We start from the raw sequence: 15,798 nt of genomic DNA on the forward strand, positions 1-15,798 counted from the left end.
ATAGCAATGTGAAGAACACCTCGGCTGTTCACTCTGAAAAATAGCACTTATAAAGACATATTCTCTGCTCTTTAAAATGTATTAATGCGTGAGTAGTATTAGAGATGTAAACATTGCAGGTTTAGCTGTGGGAATTGGGATGTGCCTTGTACACATTGAGGCTAGAGAACAAAGTAGTGAGGTGGCCAGTGAAAGGAGAACAGGGTGGCAAGGCAGCAATGACAGGCCCATTACACCCGGTTGATGTTCCATTTTCTGGTTGCACTGTGGGTGCACAACAACAATGTCAATGTTCTGCTTTAGTGAGTTGGTGGGAAGCATGTCATACTTCTGCATTTAGACAGACATTGCTGTATTCTGAGTCGATAAGTGTGGTGCTGGAAAAGCACAGCCAGTCAGGCAGCATCAAGGAGCAGGAGATTTGACATGTTGAAGAGCTTATGTTCGGAACGCCGACTCTCCTGCTGCTTGGACACTGCCTGACTGGCTGTGCTTTTCCAGCACCACACTTTTTGACTCTGGTCTCCAGCATCTGCAGTTCTCATTTCCTCCTCCATTGCTGTTCCTTGGTTGTGACAGAACGTTCTCATAAGGCCAAGGAGATTGCTTTAGGGATGGCCTCCACCTCTAGGCCAAAACTTTGTTTCTTTGCTATTGCTATTCCCATTGATCTAGACTTTAATTCTGTGACATCTTTGGCAGTTAATCTCTTCCAACCTCTATATTATCATTGGCTTTCTCATGACCTTGCCCATACTTTTCAACAGCAGAAGATAACAACTTCCATTCCGAACTCTCTTAAGTTCCAAAGAAGAGTCCAATGGATTTGAACTTCATTTCTGTCTCAAGAGTTGCTGCTAAATCTTTACAGCACTTTCTGTTTTTATTTTTGATCTCTAGCATTTATAGTGTTTTGCATTTATTATGTCATTTATACTTCATTTCAGAACTCAATGAAAAATTGGTTGAAATTAATTATAATGGGGTAGAAATGAGCTCAAATGCAGCAAAATGCACAACTATATACGGGTCATTCTGATATAACATGCATTTCATCAACGCAAACTGGTTATAATGTAATCGATGAATTGTAGACACTGTTTGGATAATGCAAACTTTCTACTGAATGAATATAACAACTTTCTATAGTGATCTTCCATAGCAATTTTCTCTAGGTTTTCACAGAATGATGTTCTGTCGTCAAAACTTGATTACAAAGAGGTAGGACCTTGTTGCAAAGAATTTCATTCATTTCACACATTTCCTAAGTTGTAAAACAGTCAAATTCTAACTCTAAAAGAGACAAGACAAATTCTGCACCTCACTATTTGCTGCTGAGATAGCTGCACGAGTGTGGCCGGCAGCTTTTTCGCTCAGTAGCTTGGCCAAACACAAGTACCATTTAAATACGTTAATTCGTATTGTGTACCTGAATGGAGAACTTTTTGTAAAATTGATGCCTGTATGTGCCTGAAATATCACTTCCATAACTCGCCCATAAGAATCATTACAGGAACAGTCAGAAAGCAGTGTTCTCATGCAGTGATCATCATTATTATTAAACTGAAGCGTCTGGTCAGTTGTTTTAGTAACTTTTTGACTGGTACTTATGTAGCATGCCCTCAAGACATTGCAATTATTTAGAATTTGAAGGCCGATGGCAGGATCTTAGTGTGGTGATAACTGATTGGGCTGACTGCATTGGGCTGGAGACTGCAGAATATGATTGAATCTTGTTAAATTTCAGGAAGAAATCCCCCTGTAATGTTACAAATCAGTCAAGTCCAAAGGGCAGGGTTTTCAGCTGCTCCAAGGTAGTGGGCTCAGAGTAAGGCCTGGGGTCTGTGTTAGGTTGGCTTGCTCCTCACGTTTCCCTCTTTTTCTCTATATCCAAAAGTACTCTTTCACATCATTGAACGTTTGTTTTCTTTGCATCACCAAATCACCCGTGGCACTTAATTTCATCGAGGAACCACCATTAGTGAGTCACTGGTGTTTTCCAATTGATCAATTTAAAGCCCATTGTATTCTGTGCAAAGAATCAAAGGTGAGGGAGAAGTAGAGAGTGGGGTGGAGTCTAAACGAAAATGGGATTGGAGCTCTCTCATTTCCCAGCTTTAGAACTTGCTGAGAAACTGCTGCCTTGTCAAATGAAGGTGAGGAGCTAATAAAGGCCCTGTGTTAAGAGCCTGTCTGACCTGTCTGCATGTTGCCACAGCCCTGTCAGCCCATGTGGCAAAGCCGCCAGATTTGTGGAGTGTCAGAGCACACAGAGGAGTTTGAGGACAGGGAAAGCAGATTCCAAAGTCCAATGGGGTTCCTCTCCAAACTTAAACCACCTGCAGGTGGCACCAAAATCTCTGGTTTGTCTCAGCACCTCCTGCCTTTCCCACTGATTGGGGCTTCTGACGTCTGATTGGACCAGCAGCATCTTGAGGCCACCTACTGCCCAGAATTGGGTGCCCTGCCAATTGGCATCTACCTCCAGCAGAGTGGCTTAGCCAATCCCACTAATGGCAAGTGCAGGGCCGGGATCCTGCCCTCCCCCTGCCTCCTTGCTTCGGGCGGTGGGGCCCTGAAGTCGAGAGTGAAACTCAGCCAAACAATTTGAGAGATCATCTAAAGTGGCCCCATGTCTTTACGGAGTTTCGCAGAGTAACAGGTGATTCAGTTGAAAAGTATTGAATGCTCGGGGATTTGACACACTGTGAGTTGGGATACTGTGTAGCACACACCCTACCCCTACCCCTAGCTGAACATTCTAGAGTTACAGGCCCTCGACAAGGGATCAGTCATTGAGAAGTAAGATAGGGAGAAATCTCTTCTCTCAGAGAGTTATGAATATTTAGAATTCTCTACTTCAAAGAGCTGTGGGCATATATTCCAGACCAGTATTGATAGATTCTTGGATACAATGTGAATCAAGTGATTTGAGAATAGGGTGGGAAACTTGACTCTGCATAGAGATTCAGGCATGATCATATTGACTGGCAGAGCGGGCTTGCGTGGTTATATGTGACCTGGCCTTCTGATTTCCTATGATCTGACTACATTCTGCTTTTAAAATCATCCTTTTGAGTTGGTATCCAGCCATGCTCTTTCTTTGCACAGTAAATAATCGATGAATCACTGTGTTCTGCGCAGGTTTTCCAGGAGAACAAGGCTTACCGGGAGCGGTATCAGAAATTATACTCGCGTCACCAGTCCCCGGTCCCCCAGGTCTGCCTGGACCTGCTGGTTTATCTGGTTCTTCGGGAAATCAAGGCATCCCTGGTTACTTAGGATTTCCAGGTATGTTTAACTTACTGTTAGATCGCATGTTTTCAATGTCATTGCTTTAGTTGTATTTCACAGTCAATCAAATGGTTTTTGCTCGAGCAAACAGCTTGGGGTTATGGTACAGAAGTCAACAACACAAAAATCAGACAGAAGATGAGCTAAATCTAGACCTTGTGTCCTGCCCGGGTATGAACTTGTAACAATCTTTTTAGAATATAGGAAGAAGGTAGACTGAGGGAGGTAAGGCTTGTCTTCACTGTATGGGTGGATCACCTGTCTGGTCAGGAATCCATTGGGTCTAATGGGATGAGAAAATTGGGCAGTTTCTGTCATGAGTACATAGAACATAGAACATAGAAGAATACAGCGCAGTACAGGCCCTTCAGCCCTCGATGTTGCGCCGATCAAAGCCCACTTAACCTACACTAACCCACTATCCTCCATATACCTATCCAATGCCCGCTTAAATACCCATAAAGAGGGAGAGTCCACTACTGCTACTGGCAGGGCATTCCATGAACTTACGACTCGCTGAGTGAAGAACCTACCCCTAACATCAGTCCTATATCTACCCCCCCTTAATTTAAAGCTATGCCCCCTTGTAATAGCTGACTCCATACGTGGAAAAAGGTTCTCACTGTCAACCCTATCTAACCCCCTAATCATCTTGTACACCTCTATCAAATCACCCCTAAACCTTCTTTTCTCCAATGAAAACAACCCCAAGTGCCTCAGCCTTTCCTCATAGGATTTTCCTACCATACCAGGCAACATCCTGGTAAACTTCCTCTGCACCCGTTCCAGTGCCTCCACATCCTTCCTATAGTATGGCGACCAAAACTGCACACAATATTCCAGATGCGGCCGCACCAGAGTCTTATACAACTGCAGCATGACCTCAGGACTCCGGAACTCAATTCCTCTACCAATAAAAGCCAGTACGCCATATGCCTTCTTCACTGCACTATTTACCTGGGTGGCAACTTTCAGAGATCTGTGTACATGGACACCAAGATCCCTCTGCTCTTCCACACTACCAAGTAGTCTACCATTAGCCCAGTAATCCATCTTTTTATTACTCTTACCAAAGTGAATCACTTCACACTTAGCTACATTGAACTCCATTTGCCACCTTTCTGCCCAGCTCTGCAGCTTCTCTATATCCCGCTGTAACCTGCCATATCCTTCCTCACTGTCTACAACTCCTCCGACTTTCGTATCATCCGCAAACTTGCTCACCCAACCTTCTAACCCTTCCTCCAGGTCATTTATAAAAATGACAAACAGCAATGGTCCCAAAACAGATCCTTGCGGAACACCGCTAGTGACGGCACTCCAAGATGAACCTTTGCCATCAACTACTACCCTCTGTCTTCTTCCAGAGAGCCAATTCCTAATCCAAACCTCCAACTCACCCTCAATGCCATATCTCTGTATTTTCTGCAGTAGCCTACCATGGGGGACCTTATCAAACGCCTTACTAAAATCCATATATACCACATCTACCACTTTCCCCTCATCTACCTCCTTAGTCACCTTCTCAAAGAATTCAATAAGGTTTGTGAGGCACGACCTGCCCTTCACAAAACCATGCTGACTATCCTTGATCACATCATTCTTATCCAGATGTGCATAAATCCTATCCCTTACAATTCTCTCTAAGACTTTGCCCACAACAGAAGTGAGACTCACTGGCCTATAGTTACTAGGATTATCCCTACTCCCCTTCTTGAACAAGGGAACCACGTTTGCTAGCCTCCAGTCCTCTGGCACTACTCCTGTCGACAAAGAGGACACAAAAATCAAGGCCAATGGCTCTGCAATCTCCTCCCTTGCTTCCCAGAGAATCCTAGGATAAATGCCATCAGGCCCAGGGGACTTATCTATTTTCACCCTTGCCAGAATTTCCAACACCTCTTCTCTACATATCTCAAAGCCATCCATTCTACTTATCCGTGCCTCAGTATTCATATCGACAACAATGTCCTGTTCCTGAGTGAATACTGACGAAAAGTATTCATTCAGCGCCTCCCCAATCTCTTCAGCCTCCACACGCAACTTCCCATTACTATCCTTGATTGGACCTATTCCTTCCCTAGTCATTCTTTTATTCCTAACATACCTATAGAACGCCTTAGGGTTTTCCCTAATCCTACCAACTAAGGACCTTTCATGTCCCCTCCTTGCTGCTCTTAGCTCTCTCTTCAGGTCCTTCCTGGCTACCTTATAACTCTCAATCGCCCCTATTGAACCTTCACGCCTCATCTTTACAAAGGCCGCCCTCTTCCATTTAACAAGGGATTCCAACTCCTTATTAAACCACGGCTCCCTCACACGACCCTTTCCTCCCTGCCTGATAGGTACGTACTTATCAAGGACACTCAATAGTTGCTCCTTGAACAAGTTCCACATATCAATTACGTTCTTGCCTTGGAATCTACTTTTCCAATCCACACCTCCTAAGTCATGCCTCAACGCATCATAATTTCCCTGCCCCCAGCTATAACTCTTGCCCTGTAGTACACACTTATCCCTCTCTGTTCTGCAGTTCTTGCAGTTCCCTAAGTTATTAGCTCAAACAAGTGCCTGGTGGAAGCTATTCAGGGAGGTGATGGCCCAGTGGAATTATCAGCCAGCTATTAGTCCAGTGACCCAAGTAATGCTCTTGGAATTTGAGTTCAAATCCTGCTATGGCTGATAGTAATATTTGAATTCAAATAAAAAAGAATATTTTGGATTAAGAGTCTAATGAAACCATTGTCAAGAAAAGCCCATCTGAGTCACTAATGTCCTTTAGGGAAGGCAATTGCCAGAATTTGTTCTCACATGTTGGAGTATAAATGGGTTAGGAATTTACCCCATTCTCTGGCTATTACGTTGTGAATACATGAGGATTCATCTGACAGAATGTAAATGTTCTAAACTTATAAATAACTCGAGGGTGGATTATTCTATTAGTGTTCCCTTGCTGGCACAGAACAGCATTGTTGCTCATATTACACCATTATCTGGTTCCACTTCTAAGTAGCTGTTGTGCACACCAAGACATTGAACCCTGGTGTGATTATGTTCCAGTTGTGATTTGCATTGTTAGAACATAGAACGTGGAACATTACAGCGAAGTACAGGCCCTTTGGCCCTCAATGTTGCACCGACCTGCGAAATTTATCTGATGCCTATCTAACCTACACTGTTCCATCATTATCCATCTGTATGTCCAATGCCCATTTAAATGCCATTAGTGTCGGCGAGTCTACTACTGTTGCAGGCAGATACTCCTCTAATACTCTCTGAGTAAAGAAACTACCCTGATATCTATCCTATATTTATCACTCCTCAATTTAAAGCTATGTCCCCTTGTGTTAGCCTTCACCATCTGAGGGAAAAGGCTCTCACTGTGCACCCTATCTAAACCTCTGATTATCTTATACGTCTCGATTAAATCACCTCTCAACCTTATTCTTGCCAACAAAAACAGCCTCAATTCCCTCAGCCTTTCCTTGTAAGACCTTTCCTCCATACCAGGCGACATTCTAGTAAATCTCCCCTGAATCATTAGCCCAGTATTCTGCATTCCTGTTACTTCTTCCGAAGTGAACTACCTCACATTTTTCCACATTAAACTCCATTTGCCATTTCTCCGCTCAGCTCTGCATCTTACCTATGTCCCTCTGTAACCCACAACATTCTTCATCGCTGTCCACAACTCTGCCTACCTTAGTGTCATCCACAAATTTACTAACCCAGTCTTCTATGCCAATATTCAGATCATTTATAAAAATGACAAATAATAGTGGCCCTAAAACAGATCCTTGTGGCGCGCCGCTGGTAACTGAATATTTCCAATAAACCACCACCCTCTTTCTTCATCAGTTAGCCAATTTCTGATCCAAACCACTAAATTACCTTCAATCCCAAAACTCTGTATTTTGTGCAATAGCCTACCATGAGGAACCTTATCAAACACCTTACTGAAATCCATATACATTACATCAACTGCTTTACCTTCATCCTCCTGTTTTCTCACCTTCTCGAAGAACTCAATGAGGTTAGGGAAGCACGACTTGCCCTTCGCAAAACCATGTTGACTATTCCTAATCAAAATTATTCCTTTCCAGAGATTATAAATCCTATCTCTGATAACCTTCTCCAACACCTTACTCACAACTGAAGTAAGGCTCACAGGCCTATAATTACCAGGGTCCTCCTGACTCCTCTTCTTAAACAAGGGAATAACATTTGCTATCATTCTGGCACTACCCCTGTCAACAATGATGACATAAAGAATGAAGCCAAAGGCTCTGCAATCTCCTCCCTGGCTTCCCAGAGAATTCAAGGATAAATCCTATAGTCTTAACTATTTTCAGATCTTCCAAAGTTGCTAAAACCTCCTCTTTGTCAACTTCAATCCCATCCAATCTTGTAGCCTGTATCTCCATATTCTCACTAACATTGCCCTTTTCCAATATGTATACTGACAAAAAGACAATTGTGTAACTATAAAGGTGTATGGGTGCAGTGTTACAACCGGGCATCTCAAACTAGCTCTACTTTGATACCAACTTAAGACTATTGCTTGCCTCCCTGTGAAAAATGCAAGCATCCACACTGCTGGAATTATGTTGATGATAAATATTTGTTGTCTTCATTGTTAATTTAGGTGTCAAAGGCCAGCCTGGGAAATCAGGTAGAGTGGGACCAAATGGTTTACCTGGCCTTCCAGGTATGTCAGGAGATCCAGGCCTGAAGGGATATCCTGGACCACCTGGATTAGAAGGTAAGCCAAGTATGTAAACAATTTAAAGCTAGCTCTCTGTGCTTAAACTCAACAGGATGGTGCTATCTTAACTCCTGAAATAACTTCATCAAGTTTGAAGAGATATGGATGCAGAATTACATTTACTGGAAATGTTTCTCATGTTGTCAACATCGAACAGTTTTTAAAATTCATTTTGAGATTCCTTTGTACATGAGTTGCCTGAACATCTTGCCACCAATGCAGTTTGTGGAAAATGATCATGCTCATTATTATGTTATTATTTTAAAATATGTTTGCTATACCATTTGACACCCTGTCACATGTTGCGGTATTAGGACTAGTGACCAAGAGCTAGAACAGTAGCTGGATCCTGATGAGAGCTTCCAGACAGTGATAGGCTCACGACAGCTGAAAATGCTACTGGAATCACCAAAGGATCCAATCAGATGGGCAAAGGTGGAAGAGGGGTGGTACGGTGGCTTAGTGGTTAATACTGCTGCCTGACAGAGCCAGGTTCAATTCCAGCCTCGCGTGAGTGTCTGTGTGGAGTTCGCACATGCTCCCCTTGTCTGTGTGGATTTCCTCTGGGGGCTCCAGTTTCCTCCCACAATCCAAAGATGTGCAGGTTAGGATGATTGGCAGTGCTAAATTGTCCACAGTGTTCAGGGATATGTAGTTTGGGTGCATTCATCAGGGCTAAATAGATCTGGGTGGTTTACTCTTCGGAGGGTTGGTGAAGACTTGTTGGGCTGAAGGGCCTGTTTCTGCACTGTAGGGATTCTATGATGATATAGGGATTGTGGGCTGGGGACTGTGAGCAATGGAGAAGGGTCAGCACCAAGGCCCCCCACCTCAAAAAATGGGTCCTCCCCCATCCCAAAGAAGCTCACGAGTGACCCTGTCAGAGTTTACTATGTACCCTCCATTATGGTGAGCTGCCCACCTGGCACTGAGTAAAAATCAATTGCCTATTTAAGGGCTTTAACTGGTAGCAGGGTATAAACGCAGTCTGTAGGAGAGTTAGGAAGGTGATGGGCTCCTTACCTGCCATCTTTCTGCCAGATGAACCCCCTCTCCACCTGCCATCCCCCTCTGCCTGCAAACTCACCAGGAGGCAGCACATTGAAATCCACCTATCTCTTCAGCTCCCTGGTCCTCAGCTCTGAAACTTTCTCCCTAAACCTCTCTGCATCAATCAGCGTCTCCAGCATTACAATGCTCCTCAAAAACATTTTTTATTATTTGATTGATAATACTAATACCTCTTTATCTGACTACTTGACATTTTTTCTGTCTGCAGTTCTATAGCTGAAGCCTAAAGGTTTGGCATATCTCCCTTACATTGGCAGTTGATTTGGCTTTACCTATAAAGCCTAGAAATCTGTCTGCTTCTTTATAGTCTTACCCAGTTCAAAGATTTGGATATGTGAATTCCTCCACCTGACATTTTGGCTGGACCATTTTAGTTTAGACTGTTTCTTGTAAACTTGCCTTTCAAAATACATCACTTCTCATTTTACCATGCTAAATTTAAATGGTCATCTGTTTTGTTTCTTGGTCCAATGGGATGTGTGCCTTACTGACTAGTCCAGCATTTAATTCCCTGTCTTTATTACCTTTGAAATACTGGCAATAGGCAATTTTCTTGAAGTGTCTATTTTCTGTAGATACACCCATGGTGCTGTTAAGAATGGAGTTTCAGAATATTGACTCCATGATAGTGAAGTAATGGTGATATATTTCTAAGTCAGGATGGTGTGTGGCTTGAAGGGGAAATTGCAGATAGTGGTCCTCCCATGTGTCTGCTGATCTTGAGTGTCCAGATGGCAGATGTTGCATATTTGGAAGGTGCTTTTGAAAGAGCCTTAGTGTGTTGCTATAGTGTGTCTTATACATGGTATAAACAGAGGCCACTATGTACCTGTTGCGGAGGTGTCAGTCAAGTGGACTGCTTTGTTCTCAAGGCTATCAAAGGTGTTTGCATGCTGTTAGAGCTGCACTCATCCAGGCAAATGAACATATTCCATTGTACTCTTGACTTGTACCTTCTAAGTAACAGACATTATTTGGAAAATAGGTTCTTTTATTTGGAACAGAAGAGAATTGGGGGGGGACATGATTGAGATATATTAAGCAAAGGCCTCACTTGAAGTACTGTGAGCAGATCTGGCAACCACAGCTTTGTAAAGATATATTGCCTTTGGAGAGAGTCAAGAATGATACCTGGACTTCAGAAGTTATGTTATGAGGAAAGATTGCACGCATTAGGCCTGTTTTCTCTAGAATTTAGAAGGGTAAAGGGTGATTGATCGAAGCCTACAAGATATTAACAGGAAAGGAGAGGATAAAGATAAACTATTTCCACTGGTTGGGGATTCTGAAACCAGGAGGCATTGTCTGAGAATTGGGGTCAGACCATTCAGGAGAGATGTTAGGATGTGTTTCTACACACAAAGAATGGTAGATGTTTATAAATCTCTTCCCAAGCTTGCACTGGATGCTGGATCAGTTGTTAATTTTAAATCTGAGATAGATTTGTTCTGTTAAGCAAAGGCACTTGGGTTTATGGCCAAAGACCGTATGAAGTTATCAGATCAGCCATAAACCTATTGAATGGCTCAAGGGCTGAATGGCCTACTCCTGTTCCTATGTTTATATATGCACTTGTGATGCCAAGGCTCTGGGCCAAGTGCTGGCAAACGAGATTAGAATAGTTAGGTGTTTGCTTTGACTATTGTGAAGATGATGGGTCAAAGGGGTCTTCCTCTTTGCTGTAGATTTCTATGACCCTATGACTGTGATTCTATGAATGATTTGATCATTATCTGGCACTTGTGTAATATGAAGGTTAATTGTGACTTATCAGCCAGCAGTTGTCCAGTCATGCTACATATTGACGCTGACTGCTTCAGTGTCTGAGAAGTTGCAAACAGTGCTGATGCCCGTTAATCATCAGTCAACATCCCCATTTCTTATGACCTTAGGATAGAGGAAAGGTCATTGAGAAAGCAGTTGTAGCTTGTTCAGTCTAAGTCACTACCCTGAGGAACTCCTTCATTAATGTTCTTAATCTGATGTGATTCACTTTAATGAACCACAACCACCTTTCTTTATGGAGAGCTTTCCCCAGTTCCCATTGACTTCAGTTTTGGCTCCTTGGTCAAATGCTTGGCTTCCACCCTCACTCTTAAATTCAAACATGTTTTATCCATGTTTGGAGAAAGGATACTTTACATCCACCCAAGATGGCAGACAGGAGCCCAGATTAACGTCCGATAGTCAGCACTTCAACAGTGCAGTACTTAATGGAGTTGTCAGTTGAGGCTATATTCTCAAGTCTCTGGCATAAAATCTGAATTTTCATCTGCCTGACTCAGAGTCTGGAGCACCACCATTGAGTTCCAGCTTGTGGACAGTGTAAAGCTGAAAGAAATTATTGCCATTAGTGTGGATTTGAATTCCGACATTCATGCAGAGTTTGCATCACTTGAGACTTACATTAACTTCAATAATTGCCAAAAGCACAGTGGTATCCACATCAAATACGCAAGAAAGCAATCAGTAAACATATGGCCTTGGTATTTTGACATTTATAAAACCACAGAAATAACCACTAATTATTTCTTCGTCCCTGCCCCAACTCGCAACAGGTAACCCCGGGAAGCCGGGAACAGCAGGACTTCCAGGAATGCCAGCTCGTAGTGTGAATGTGGGCTACACGCTAGTAAAACACAGTCAATCAGATAGCGTGCCTCCCTGCCCATTGGGAATGAACAGATTGTGGGATGGATACAGCTTACTGTTTGTGGAAGGTCAAGAAAAGACTCATAACCAGGATTTGGGTGAGTGCACAGACATTATGCCACAGAGCAAACCCATTTATCCAGAAATGCTGCTACAGTCATTATATTTTATTTTGCCCGAAAGTCCTGAAGTTCGATTAAATGTCTCAGCTACATTTCCCATAAGTTGCTCAGGTGTCTCAGTTTTCACATTTTCAGTTTTCATCAGCAATAAATTGGTCTTTTAGGAAGAGACCTCTGCTTGAAATTTCATGGTAAACACCAAGTACACTGCATTGCACTGCATACAGTGGACCTGTGCACCACTTACTCTGATATTATCTACAGGGGACACTTCATCTTGTGTCCACAATCCCATTACTGATGAAGCTTTTTAAATATTCTATAGAGTAAGGTTGCCAAACTTACCCTGGCAGATGTCATCACATGATCGCTTGCCTTCAATAATCGTTCCTTCAGACTCCTACCATTGGTTGCCAAATACACCAATCATTGTGGAGTTCCATCCTCCTATGGTTTGTTGATTTGTCCTGGTTTTGACTTTTGAAAATCTGGTCACCCTAAAATTTGTGAAAGCCAGGAACACATCAATGTCATGATGCAAATCTCAATGAGACAGTGTGAGAAAGCTGCAGTTTATGCCTCTGACATCAATATCCACATGAAGCCAGTGTACCATGGCTATAACTCATGATATCCAAATGCTTGTAGACTGTGGTTAACTACCATGTGTGAATTATTTCCCCAGACAGGGATGTCAACATGCATTGTTATGGCAAAAAAATTAAAATCAACAAAAGGAAAAAAGAACATGAGTTTGAAGCAAAAGTTGGTCATTTGACTTTTGAACCTCCCCTGCTGTTTAATCTCATCTCTGCTACTATCTGGGGAAGAGGATTCCATAGACTAACAATTCTCAATGAGAAGGATTATCTTCATCTCAATCTTAAATGGGAGGGATCTAATTCTTAATCTGTGTCCCTGGTTCCAGTACATGGAGAGGAATACCCCATGCTTAAGGCACCTGGAAGAAATTGGGCCTGAATTAATCTGATTATTGATTGCATTTTAAAAGTCAATCATTGATAGTGAGGAATGAGGTTTATGTCATGTACAATGGTTGGCTATAGTATTGCACAAGCGACCATGTGAAATATTCTTGAAACCATGCGAGACAGTGTACAGGATGCAATTTTAAAATAATCTCGTCTTTGCTGTTCTGCAGGAATGGCTGGCTCATGCTTGCCCCGTTTCACCACTATGCCTTTCCTGTACTGCAATGTTGATGAGGTGTGCCACTACGCAAACAGGAACGACAAGTCTTACTGGCTTTCTACCACTGCCCCAATCCCCATGATGCCTGTCTCCAACCAGCAGATCCAACGCTACATCAGCCGCTGCTCAGTCTGCGAGGTGCCATCTCAGGCTATTGCTGTGCATAGCCAGGACATAACCATTCCACAGTGCCCTGAAGGCTGGCGGAGTCTGTGGATAGGTTACTCTTTCCTCATGGTTAGTGCTAACTTCTTTTGGCAGAAATTGGTCCTGCCATTGGCACTTCACTTGTGTTAAACAAGGTGTGGGAGGGATAGAGGGCTTGAGTCAGCAGCAACAAGTATTGCAGGTAGGGTCAGCTCTGCATAAGCTCCTGAGGAGGAAACACCCTCTTCCTACTCTGCTGAACACGTCAGGAGCCCCGGTGCACAAAGTTATTGCTCATGCAAAATCTATCCCAGTTATTAAGCATTAAAATGTGGATTTTTTTCCATCAGTTTTTTTCTCTTTTCTACCGAGTGGACAGATTGTATTGCATCGTTCAAGTGCCCATTCTTTATATAGATAATGAGTGTCAACAAGTCAATTTATCTTGGGTCCATAGTCAAACTTTATCGGGCCCTATGCTGATCTGTCTTGTATTTGCCACTATGCCCTCTATTATTGTATGAATGCAAGTATTTATTTGTTTAATTTTCGCACCCACAAGGTTGAAGGAGAAAGTATGCATAGTTTTAGAGTCATACAGAGGTACAGCATGGAAACAGATCCTCTGGTCCAACTTGCCCATGCTGACCAGATATTCGAACCTAATCTAGTCCCACTTACTAGCACTTGGCCCATATCCCTCCAAACCCTTCCTATTCATATACCCATCCGGATGCCTTTGTAATGCTGTAATTGTACCAGCCTATTCCACTTTCTCTGGCAGCTCATTCCACACGCGCACCAACCTCTGTGTGAAAAAGTTGCTCCTTAACAACAATAACATCCTCAATAACAAGGAGACATAATTTTAAAGTGAGAGGGAAAAGATTTAGAGGTGAAACGTTTGTCACCCAAAGGCTGTTAAGGGTCTGAAGTGTATCATTTGGGAAGGTAGTTGAGATGGGAAACCAGATGAGTACTTGAAGTGTTCTAACATTCAAGACTAGGGACCTAATGAGACAAAGTGGGACTAGTGTAGATAGCAGTATATTTTATGTGGTACAGATTTGATAGGCCAAAGAGCCTGTTCTGTACTGTATGATTCTTCCCTCGTGTAATGTTAACTCATTGCCTGAGTTCACTTGTTCAGTTCACCCCACTTTAAATTTTTTTGGCTGTCGTGTCTTCAGTTAGCATGAAATAAGACTTCCACATCCCTTCAGGGGCAAGTCCTGTTTCATGCAGTTCCTGACCAACTGGGGTCCAGCAGTTCTGCAGCCTCCATTTCGAAATGGCAGGCAGTGACCAGTGGGGTACCGCAGGGATCCGTGCTGGGACCGCAGCTTTTTACAATATATGTAAATGATATAGAAGATGGTATCAGCAATAACATTAGCAAATTTGCTGATGACACAAAGCTAGGTGGTAGGGTGAAATGTGATGAGGATGTTAGGGGATTACAGGGTGACCTGGACAAGTTAGGTGAGTGGGCAGATGCATGGCAGATGCAGTTTAATGTGGATAAATGTCTGGTTATCCACTTTGGTGGCAAGAACAGGAAGGCAGATTACTACCTCAATGGTATCAAATTAGGTAAAGGGGCTGTTCAGAGAGATCTGGGTGTTCTTGTCCACCAGTCAATGAAGGCAAGCATGCAGGTACAGCAGGTCGTGAAGAAGGCTAATAGCATGCTGGCCTTCATAACAAGAGGGATTGAGTATAGAAGCAAAGAGGTGCTTCTGCAGCTGTACAGGGCCCTGGTGAGACCACACCTGGAGTACTGTGTACAGTTCTGGTCTCCAAATTTGAGGAAAGACATTCTGGCTATTGAGGGAGTGCAGCGTAGGTTCACGAGGTCAATTCCTGGAATGGCAGGATTGCCTTACACGGAAAGACTGAAGCGACTGGGCTTGTATACCCTTGAGTTTAGAAGACTGAGAGGGGATCTGATTGAAACGTATAGGCTTATGAAAGGATTGGACACTCTGGCAGGAGGGAACATATTTCCGTTGATGGGGGAGTGCCGAACCAGAGGACACAACTTAAAAATACGGGGTAGACCATTTAGGACAGAGATGAGGAGAAACTACTTCACACAGAGAGTGGTGGCTGTGTGGAATGCTCTGCCCCAGAGGGCAGTGGAGGCCCAGTCTCTGGATTCTTTTAAGAAAGAATTGGATAGAGCTCTTAAAGATAGTGGAGTCAAGGGGTATGGAGATAAGGCTGGAACAGGATACTAATTAGGAATGATCAGCCATGATCATATTGAATGGCGGTGCAGGCTCGAAGGGCAGAATGGCCTACTCCTGCATCTATTGTCTATTGTCTATTGTCTATTGTCACAGTGCCAATCAGAAATGGCAGCCTGTCTTGGTACTGCACCCAAAGTCAGCTATGGACCTGGATCTCCAGATCTCAGGCAGGCCTCAGGAAGGTGGGTGAGATGAGGCAGGGTTTCAGGACATGTTAGACAGAGATGCCGAACACGGGAAGGCATAACTACCAGGAGCCTGTCAGCTTTCAATTAGCACCAAG

General features: G+C 43.2%; 1 protein-coding gene across 3 annotated transcripts in view; it reads left to right on the forward strand.

Annotated features, from left to right (window-relative positions):
- The window catches only part of col4a6 (collagen, type IV, alpha 6), a 418,171-nt gene that overhangs the window by 395,112 nt on the left and 7,261 nt on the right, over window positions 1–15,798 (forward strand). For all 3 annotated transcript variants that reach the window (XM_072595456.1, XM_072595455.1, XM_072595457.1), the window contains 4 exons: window positions 3,145–3,291; window positions 7,940–8,056; window positions 11,689–11,880; window positions 13,067–13,353. In XM_072595456.1, coding sequence (XP_072451557.1) covers window positions 3,145–3,291; window positions 7,940–8,056; window positions 11,689–11,880; window positions 13,067–13,353 — 743 coding nt within the window. The remainder of the gene's footprint in view (window positions 1–3,144; window positions 3,292–7,939; window positions 8,057–11,688; window positions 11,881–13,066; window positions 13,354–15,798) is intronic.

This window comes from Chiloscyllium punctatum, chromosome 25, assembly GCF_047496795.1.
Source record: "Chiloscyllium punctatum isolate Juve2018m chromosome 25, sChiPun1.3, whole genome shotgun sequence".
In the NCBI taxonomy this organism is placed as follows: Eukaryota; Metazoa; Chordata; class Chondrichthyes; order Orectolobiformes; family Hemiscylliidae; genus Chiloscyllium; species Chiloscyllium punctatum.